The 9,136-nt window shown below is 46.9% G+C and overlaps 1 protein-coding gene across 27 annotated transcripts; it reads left to right on the top strand.

Annotated features, from left to right (window-relative positions):
* The first annotated feature begins 439 nt into the window (after nucleotides 1-439).
* On the top strand, nucleotides 440-8,180 carry LOC119484179 (H-2 class II histocompatibility antigen, A-U alpha chain-like). 27 transcript variants are annotated; one of them, XM_037762809.1, is made up of 6 exons: nucleotides 442-559; nucleotides 812-883; nucleotides 993-1,241; nucleotides 7,040-7,324; nucleotides 7,428-7,503; nucleotides 7,813-8,180. In XM_037762809.1, the coding sequence occupies exons 2-6, from the start codon at nucleotides 820-822 to the stop codon at nucleotides 7,982-7,984; spliced, it is 846 nt and encodes a 281-aa protein (XP_037618737.1). In that variant the 5' UTR covers nucleotides 442-559; nucleotides 812-819; the 3' UTR covers nucleotides 7,985-8,180. The 27 variants fall into 27 exon arrangements, with proteins under 27 accessions (XP_037618758.1, XP_037618737.1, XP_037618734.1 ...); XM_037762806.1 differs by having other exon boundaries at nucleotides 443-559; nucleotides 776-883; XM_037762812.1 differs by having other exon boundaries at nucleotides 449-541.
* The last annotated feature ends 956 nt before the right edge of the window (nucleotides 8,181-9,136 follow it).

Here is a 9,136-nt window from a genome sequence, read left to right as displayed (position 1 = left end):
TTCACCTGTTGGATGGTTGTGTTCAGTAGAAACATGATGATGGGAGTTCCACTCTCTGAGAGGGGACTTTACTTCACATTCCTGACTCTGGAAAAGACTACATATTACTATTATATTCATATTATCTTCATCTTTGGTATCACTGTATTTAATCTGACATGTTGGAGATGAAACTGAATTCAACGTTTACGTTTTAAAGACTTTACTTTGAAAAACTCAGAATGATACAAAGTTTCAATCTAACCTTTATTTTGAAAAGCCTCTATGGATCCAGTATTGATTATTGATCTGCAGCTGTCATCATGTCTGTAAAGTGCAGTTGATGTGAGCAGCAGCAGCAGCAGCAGCAGACGGCCTCTACCTGGTAACACATGACAGCACGTCTCTCTGCTCTCTGATTGGCTGCTGCTCTCTGTGTGTCTAAGAGATCAGCTGCTGCTGCTGGAGTTACTGTCAGTCTCCTCAGACGGGTTCAGGTCTACAGACGGGTTCAGGTCTACAGACGGGTTCAGGTCTACAGAGAGTCTACAGACGGGTTCAGGTCTACAGACGGGTTCAGGTCCTCAGACGGGTTCAGGTCTACAGACGGGTTCAGGTCTACAGACGGGTTCAGGTCTACAGACGGGTTCAGGTCCACAGACGGGTTCAGGTCCACAGACGGGTTCAGGTCCACAGACGGGTTCAGGTCCACAGACGGGTTCAGGTCCACAGACGGGTTCAGGTCTACAGACGGGTTCAGGTCCACAGACGGGTTCAGGTCCACAGACGGGTTCAGGTCTACAGACGGGTTCAGGTCCACAGACGGGTTCAGGTCTACAGATGAAGCTGATGAAGATGATCGTGGTCCTCGTCCTCTCTGGTGTCCTCTGTGTCTCAGCTGAAGGTAAGATCCTGTCTCACATTGATAACTGACTGAACAACAGACCACCAGATTGTTAACTGACTGATCAACAGACAGTGTGTCAGTAGCTGATCTTTCTGTTTCTCTTCAGGTCTACATCAGGACATTCATATCCTCGGCTGTTCAGAGGTTGATGGAGAATTCATGTATGGACTGGATGGTGAAGAGTTGTGGTACGCAGACTTCAAGAACAACAGAGGAGTCGATCCTCAGCCCAGTTTTGTAGATCATATGAGCTACCCAGAAGGAGTTTTAGAATCTGCTAAGGCTAGTCTACAGATCTGCAGAACGAACCTTCAGAATCATCGTGGAGGCTTCAAGGACCTCCCCCAGGAGAAGGGTAAAGACTAACTCGTCTCATTCTTCTCTCTGATCTGTCTCCAGCTGTTTAAACTAACAGTCACATTAACTGATGTCTTCCTGTCATTAATAGAATATTGATCTCTATTACATTGATCCTTAAAGCAGCCATTGATCTGTGTTACCTGACTGGGGTTGATGGATTTAGCTGCTTGCTCTTCTAATTCAGGATGTTTGTTGTTTTCTATCAACACGTTGTGTTTAGACCAAACTGAACTATGAGATATTGATTATTGATTAAAGAACAGACAGTGTTCCTCTAGAAACATCTAAAAACCTTCATAAGAGAACATCTACATGCTTCAATCTGTTCTCAGTGAGCCATGCTGTTGCCCCATGTTCCTTCATTAGCATAGCACAGCTAGCAGAGCAGAGCAGAGCATAGCATAGCATAGCATAGCATAGCATAGCATAGCATAGCATAGCATAGCATAACATAGCATAGCATAGCATAGCATAGCATAGCATAGCATAACATAGCATAGCATAGCATAGCATAGCATAGCATGAACACAGCTAGCATAGCATAGCATGAACATAGCATAGCATAGCATAGCATAGCATAACACAGCTAGCATAGCATAGCATAGCATAGCATAACACAGCTAGCATAGCATAGCATAGCATAGCATAGCATAGCATGAACACAGCTAGCATAGCATAGCATGAACATAGCATAGCATAGCATAGCATAGCATGAACATAGCATAGCATAGCATAGCATAGCATAACATAGCATAGCATAGCATAGCATAGCATAGCATAGCATAGCATAACATAGCATAGCATGAACACAGCTAGCATAGCATAGCATGAACACAGCTAGCATAGCATAACATAACATAACACCTGCATGTATATAAATTTGCATTGCAGCAACGTGTGTAAAATAAATTTGATTTATGTTGTTGCATATTGTGTTACCATGGTGACCTGATGGTGGCGCTACAGAGGAGAAGGCAGAGGGTCATTAGAGTTCTGATGGTTCATCCTGAAGGGAACATGAATGATGGAACTCATTTCATCAACATCCACACAAACAGTCCTTTCCTTCAGTGCTGCCAAACAAACCCCCTCATTCATTTCTCCTCACGTACAAGTTATATATTATCACCTGATCTACGACTCACAGGCTGAGCTGTCATTCTTTGTGGCGTACGGATTCCCCTCAGACTTCAGTTGATCAGGCAGAGAGACCGAGAACCAGTTCCCATCCATATAATAATACAAAATGCCTCCTTAATAATAATAATAACAATAATAATAATAATAATGATAATGATAATGATAATAATAATGAACAAATGCCTCTAAATAACAAACAATTAAGGAAACTGAAATATACTTTTTATTTTTCCTTTATAGTTTCACCAAATGAAATAGACCAAAAGAAACGGGTATAAAGGGTTTCAGTGAAAATCAACAAATGAATAGAATAACTAGATAAAGCCTGCAGGTGCTAGACAGTCGCTAGACTATCGTGAGACTGTCGTTAGACTATCGTGAGGCTGTCGTGAGGCTGTCGCTAGACTATCGTGAGGCTGTCGTGAGGCTGTCGTTAGACTATCGTGAGGCTGTCATGAGGCTGTCGTGAGGCTGTCGTTAGACTATCTTGAGGCTGTTGCTAGGCTGTCGTTAGACTATCGTGAGGCTGTCGTGAGGCTGTCGCTAGACTATCGTGAGACTGTCGTTAGACTCGTGAGGCTGTCGTGAGGCTGTCGCTAGACTATCGTGAGACTGTCGTTAGACTATCGTGAGGCTGTCGTGAGGCTGTCGCTAGACTATCGTGAGGCTGTCGTGAGGCTGTCGTTAGACTATCTTGAGGCTGTTGCTAGGCTGTCGTTAGACTATCGTGAGGCTGTTGCTAGGCTGTCGTTAGACTATCGTGAGGCTGTCGCTAGACTATCGTGAGGCTGTCGTGAGGCTGTCGTTAGACTATCGTGAGGCTGTCGTGCGGCTGTCGTGAGGCTGTCGTTAGACTATCTTGAGGCTGTTGCTAGGCTGTCGTTAGACTATCGTGAGGCTGTTGCTAGGCTGTCGTTAGACTATCGTGAGGCTGTCGTTAGACTATCGTGAGGCTGTCGCTAGGCTGTCGTTAGACTATCGTGAGGCTGTCGTGAGGCTGTCGTGAGGCTGTCGTTAGACTATCTTGAGGCTGTTGCTAGGCTGTCGTTAGACTATCGTGAGGCTGTTGCTAGGCTGTCGTTAGACTATCGTGAGGCTGTCGTTAGACTATCGTGAGGCTGTCGCTAGGCTGTCGTTAGACTATCGTGAGGCTATCGTGAGGCTGTCGTGAGGCTGTCGTTAGACTATCTTGAGGCTGTCGTTAGACTATCGTGAGGCTGTCGTTAGACTATCGTGAGGCTGTCGCTAGGCTGTCGTTAGACTATCGTGAGGCTGTCGTTAGACTATCGTGAGGCTGTCGTTAGACTATCTTGAGGCTGTCGTTAGACTATCGTGAGGCTGTCGTTAGACTATCTTGAGGCTGTCGTTAGACTATCGTGAGGCTGTCGTTAGACTATCTTGAGGCTGTCGTTAGACTATCGTGAGGCTGTCGTTAGACTATCGTGAGGCTGTCGTTACACTATCGTGAGGCTGTCGTTAGACTATCGTGAGGCTGTCGCTAGGCTGTCGTTAGACTATCGTGAGGCTGTCGTTAGACTATCGTGAGGCTGTCGTTAGACTATCTTGAGGCTGTCGTTAGACTATCGTGAGGCTGTCGTTAGACTATCTTGAGGCTGTCGTTAGACTATCGTGAGGCTGTCGTTAGACTATCTTGAGGCTGTCGTTAGACTATCTTGAGGCTGTCGTTAGACTATCTTGAGGCTGTCGTTAGACTATCTTGAGGCTGTCGTTAGACTATCGTGAGGCTGTCGTTAGACTATCTTGAGGCTGTCGTTAGACTATCGTGAGGCTGTCGTGAGGCTGTCGTGAGGCTGTCGTTAGACTATCTTGAGGCTGTTGCTAGGCTGTCGTTAGACTATCGTGAGGCTGTTGCTAGGCTGTCGTTAGACTATCGTGAGGCTGTCGTTAGACTATCGTGAGGCTGTCGCTAGGCTGTCGTTAGACTATCGTGAGGCTATCGTGAGGCTGTCGTGAGGCTGTCGTGAGGCTGTCGTTAGACTATCTTGAGGCTGTTGCTAGGCTGTCGTTAGACTATCGTGAGGCTGTTGCTAGGCTGTCGTTAGACTATCGTGAGGCTGTCGTTAGACTATCGTGAGGCTGTCGCTAGGCTGTCGTTAGACTATCGTGAGGCTATCGTGAGGCTGTCGTGAGGCTGTCGTTAGACTATCTTGAGGCTGTCGTTAGACTATCGTGAGGCTGTCGTTAGACTATCGTGAGGCTGTCGCTAGGCTGTCGTTAGACTATCGTGAGGCTGTCGTTAGACTATCGTGAGGCTGTCGTTAGACTATCTTGAGGCTGTCGTTAGACTATCGTGAGGCTGTCGTTAGACTATCGTGAGGCTGTCGTTAGACTATCGTGAGGCTGTCGTTAGACTATCTTGAGGCTGTCGTTAGACTATCGTGAGGCTGTCGTTAGACTATCGTGAGGCTGTCGTTACACTATCGTGAGGCTGTCGTTAGACTATCGTGAGGGCTGTCGTTAGACTATCGTGAGGCTGTCGTTAGACTATCGTGAGGCTGTCGCTAGGCTGTCGTTAGACTATCGTGAGGCTGTCGTTAGACTATCGTGAGGCTGTCGTTAGACTATCGTGAGGCTGTCGTTAGACTATCGTGAGGCTGTCGTTAGACTATCTTGAGGCTGTCGTTAGACTATCTTGAGGCTGTCGTTAGACTATCTTGAGGCTGTCGTTAGACTATCTTGAGGCTGTCGTTAGACTATCTTGAGGCTGTCGTTAGACTATCGTGAGGCTGTCGTTAGACTATCGTGAGGCTGTCGTTAGACTATCGTGAGGCTGTCGTTAGACTATCGTGAGGCTGTCGTTAGACTATCTTGAGGCTGTCGTTAGACTATCGTGAGGCTGTCGTTACACTATCGTGAGGCTGTCGTTAGACTATCGTGAGGCTGTCGTTAGACTATCGTGAGGCTGTCGTTAGACTATCGTGAGGCTGTCGTTAGACTATCGTGAGGCTGTCGCTAGGCTGTCGTTAGACTATCGTGAGGCTGTCGTTAGACTATCGTGAGGCTGTCGTTAGACTATCTTGAGGCTGTCGTTAGACTATCGTGAGGCTGTCGTTAGACTATCTTGAGGCTGTCGTTAGACTATCGTGAGGCTGTCGTTAGACTATCGTGAGGCTGTCGTTAGACTATCGTGAGGCTGTCGTTAGACTATCGTGAGGCTGTCGTTAGACTATCGTGAGGCTGTCGTGAGGCTGTCGTTAGACTATCGTGAGGCTGTCACTAGGCTGTCGTTAGACTATCGTGAGGCTGTCGTTAGACTATCTTGAGGCTGTCGTTAGACTATCGTGAGGCTGTCGTTAGACTATCGTGAGGCTGTCGTGAGGCTGTCGTTAGACTACCGTGAGGCTGTCGTTAGACTACCGTGAGGCTGTCACTAGGCTGTCGTTAGACTATCGTGAGGCTGTCGTTAGACTATCTTGAGGCTGTCGTTAGACTACCATGAGGCTGTCGCTAAGCTGTCGTGAGGCTGTCGTTAGGCTGTCGTGAGGCTGTCGTTAGACTATCTTGAGGCTGTCGTTAGACTATCGTGAGGCTGTCGTTAGACTACCGTGAGGCTGTCGCTAAGCTGTCGTTAGGCTGTCGTCAGGCTGTCGTGAGGCTGTCGTGAGGCTCTCGTTAGGCTGTCGTCAGGCTGTCGTGAGGCTGTCGTGAGGCTCTCGTTAGGCTGTCGTCAGGCTGTCGTGAGGCTGTCGTGAGGCTCTCGTTAGGCTGTCGTTAGGCTGTCGTCAGGCTGTCGTGAGGCTGTCGTGAGGCTCTCGTGAGGCTGTCGTCAGGCTGTCGTGAGGCTGTCGTGAGGCTCTCGTTAGGCTGTCGTCAGGCTGTCGTGAGGCTGTCGTGAGGCTCTCGTTAGGCTGTAGTCAGGCTGTCGTGAGGCTGTCGTGAGGCTCTCGTCAGGCTGTCGTCAGGCTGTCGTGAGGCTGTCGTGAGGCTCTCGTTAGGCTGTCGTTAGGCTGTCGTCAGGCTGTCGTGAGGCTGTCGTGAGGCTCTCGTTAGGCTGTCGTTAGGCTGTCGTCAGGCTGTCGTGAGGCTGTCGTGAGGCTGTCGTTAGGCTGTCGTCAGGCTGTCGTGAGGCTCTCGTTAGGCTGTCGTTAGGCTGTCGTCAGGCTGTCGTTAGGCTGTCGCTAGGCCGTCGTGAGGCAAGCAAGATCCTTGCACGAACACCTAATCGTCCTAGTGAGGTAACCTAACTGAAGGTATTTATTTAGTGTCCCCCCACTAGGATAGTCAACACTCTCATTCAGCAAAAACTCAAAGAGCTCAGAACCTCAGACGGGCCTAAAACAGAGCAGAGGTTCTCTAAAACAGAGCAGAGGTTCTCTAAAACAGAGCAGAGGTTCTCTAAAACAGAGCAGAGGTTCTGGCTTGGCTGATAATAGATGTTGTATTTAGTGAAGGAGAGATCAGAATGACACCAGAGGTGCAGTTTCCCTCCTCTCTTTAAGCCCTACAGAAAGGGCGTCATCACACCCTGATTGGCCGAGAGGGGAACCACCAAGCTGCTCTCAACTATCATTAAGAGCTGGATAGAAGAGTTTCACTGATGATTCTCACTATAACTCTACCCTCCATGAGAACATGAACAGTATAGAAGACATGAATATAATAGAATATAATAAGAGCTGTGTTTCTGTTCAGATGCTCCGTCCAGTCCGATGATCTACACTCATGACAACGTGGATCTGGGACAGGAGAACATCCTCATCTGTCATGTGACTGGGTTCTTTCCTGCTCCTGTTAACGTCTCCTGGACAAAGAACGGAGAGAAGGTCACCGTAGGAACCACCATCAATGTTCCCATGATCAACAAAGACGGAACCTACAACCAGTTCTCCACACTGAAGTTCACCCCACAGCTGGGAGACATCTACAGCTGTGAGGTGGAACATCTGGCCCTGGAGCAACCACTGACCAGAATCTGGGGTGAGAACACTTTATTAACATCTAAACAAACTACAGACAAACTACAGACAGATCAATACAGACACCTGATGAACTGACCAAACTACAGCTGATCCGTCTCCAGATGTGGAGGTGGAGCTGAATGTTTCTGTCTCCAGATGTGGAGGTGAAGCTGAATGTTTCTGTCTCCAGATGTGGAGGTGAAGCTGAATGTCTCTGTGTGTTTTCTGTGTCCAGATGTGGAGGTGTGATTAGTGTCTCTGTGTGTTTCTGTCTCCAGATGTGGAGGTGAAGCTGAATGTCTCTGTGTGTTTTCTGTGTCCAGATGTGGAGGAGTGATTCGTGTCTCTGTGTGTTTCCTGTGTCCAGATGTGGAGGAGTGATTCGTGTCTCTGTGTGTTTTCTGTGTCCAGATGTGGAGGAGTGATTCGTGTCTCTGTGTGTTTCCTGTGTCCAGATGTGGAGGAGTGATTTGTGTCTCTGTGTGTTTCCTGTGTCCAGATGTGGAGGAGTGATTGGTGTCTCTGTGTGTTTTCTGTGTCCAGATGTGGAGAAGCCTCAGCCCGGTATTGGCCCATCAGTGTTCTGTGGACTGGGTCTGACGGTGGGTCTGCTCGGTGTGGCTGCTGGAACCTTCTTCCTCATCAAAGGAAACGAGTGCAGCTGATTGGTTGGAGCTGATGATGTCATCACCTGGTATATAGTTATCTATAGTAATATCACTGCTGTCTCTCTCACTGTTTAACAGCTTTCCTTCATTCTTTGCTGCAGATTAAATCCAGTTTACTCATTAAACTGATAAATGATCAAATATATTCACTGAAATGATGCTGAAATAAATAAATAAAGATTCTGTCTTCCAGATGTGTTGAACATGTAAAGACTCGTTCTTTATGCTCATTCTCACGTTCATACTTTTTATGATGTTTAAACTAAAATTCTGGCCACATCCGACTCAGTGCACATTTAATGTTAAGAAATTACATTATTGTTCTCATCCTGTCAGTCTGAATATACATAAATACATATATACATATATACATATATACGTATCCCTGTATTCACCCTCTGTCTGAATATACATATACACATATACTACATATATACATATACTACATATTCACCGTCTGAACCGCTCCGGTTTAGCTCCTGTCTCTTAAGAGCCCCTCCCTAAAAAGCCCCGTCTGCTCTGATTGGCTGGAGAGGAAAACATGGTTCACCTGAGTAAAGGTAGTTCTCCAGCTGTGGGCGGTATATTCTAATGAGGCTGTGACATAAGAAGGGGAGACAGATGTGATTGGCTGGTTGAATCCCATCCCATAATAACCTGACTGGTTGTCTGATTTCACAGTTTGAGGGTTGGTAGGAAGTCCAGAGAGCCAGATGGAGAACAGGTATACGTCTCCTTTAAAGGACAGGTTCACCTTTCTTCAGATCTCTCTTAGTAAAACACTCCCACTCCCCTGAGTACGTGGACAGGATGAGAGCTGCAGCTGTTCATGAAGAGTGAAGACGTCTGTTTCTAACCTGACTCCTGTCCTCGTGTCCAGGCTGAGCTGCAGACTCAGTCAACAGAGAGTAACTTTAAAGACCTCCTCCTGATGAAGCTTCATCTAACTCCAGATCAACTTTACAATAGATTTACAGAGAGAGGACTGTAGATGTAGTCCTCCATCACTTACCTTTAAACTGACTTCTGATCACTCTGATCAGGAGGAATCAATACAGAAACTTTAACCCTTTCAACGTGTTTAAAAACAGATTTTAACAGACCTTAACCTTTCCTTTGAACTTTAAAACAAAGGTTTAGTGTTTTCAGTGTTTCTATTCATC

Source organism: Sebastes umbrosus, unplaced genomic scaffold, assembly GCF_015220745.1.
Source record: "Sebastes umbrosus isolate fSebUmb1 unplaced genomic scaffold, fSebUmb1.pri S35, whole genome shotgun sequence".
NCBI classification, from domain to species: Eukaryota; Metazoa; Chordata; class Actinopteri; order Perciformes; family Sebastidae; genus Sebastes; species Sebastes umbrosus.
This window is presented reverse-complemented; position numbering and strand designations above follow the sequence as displayed.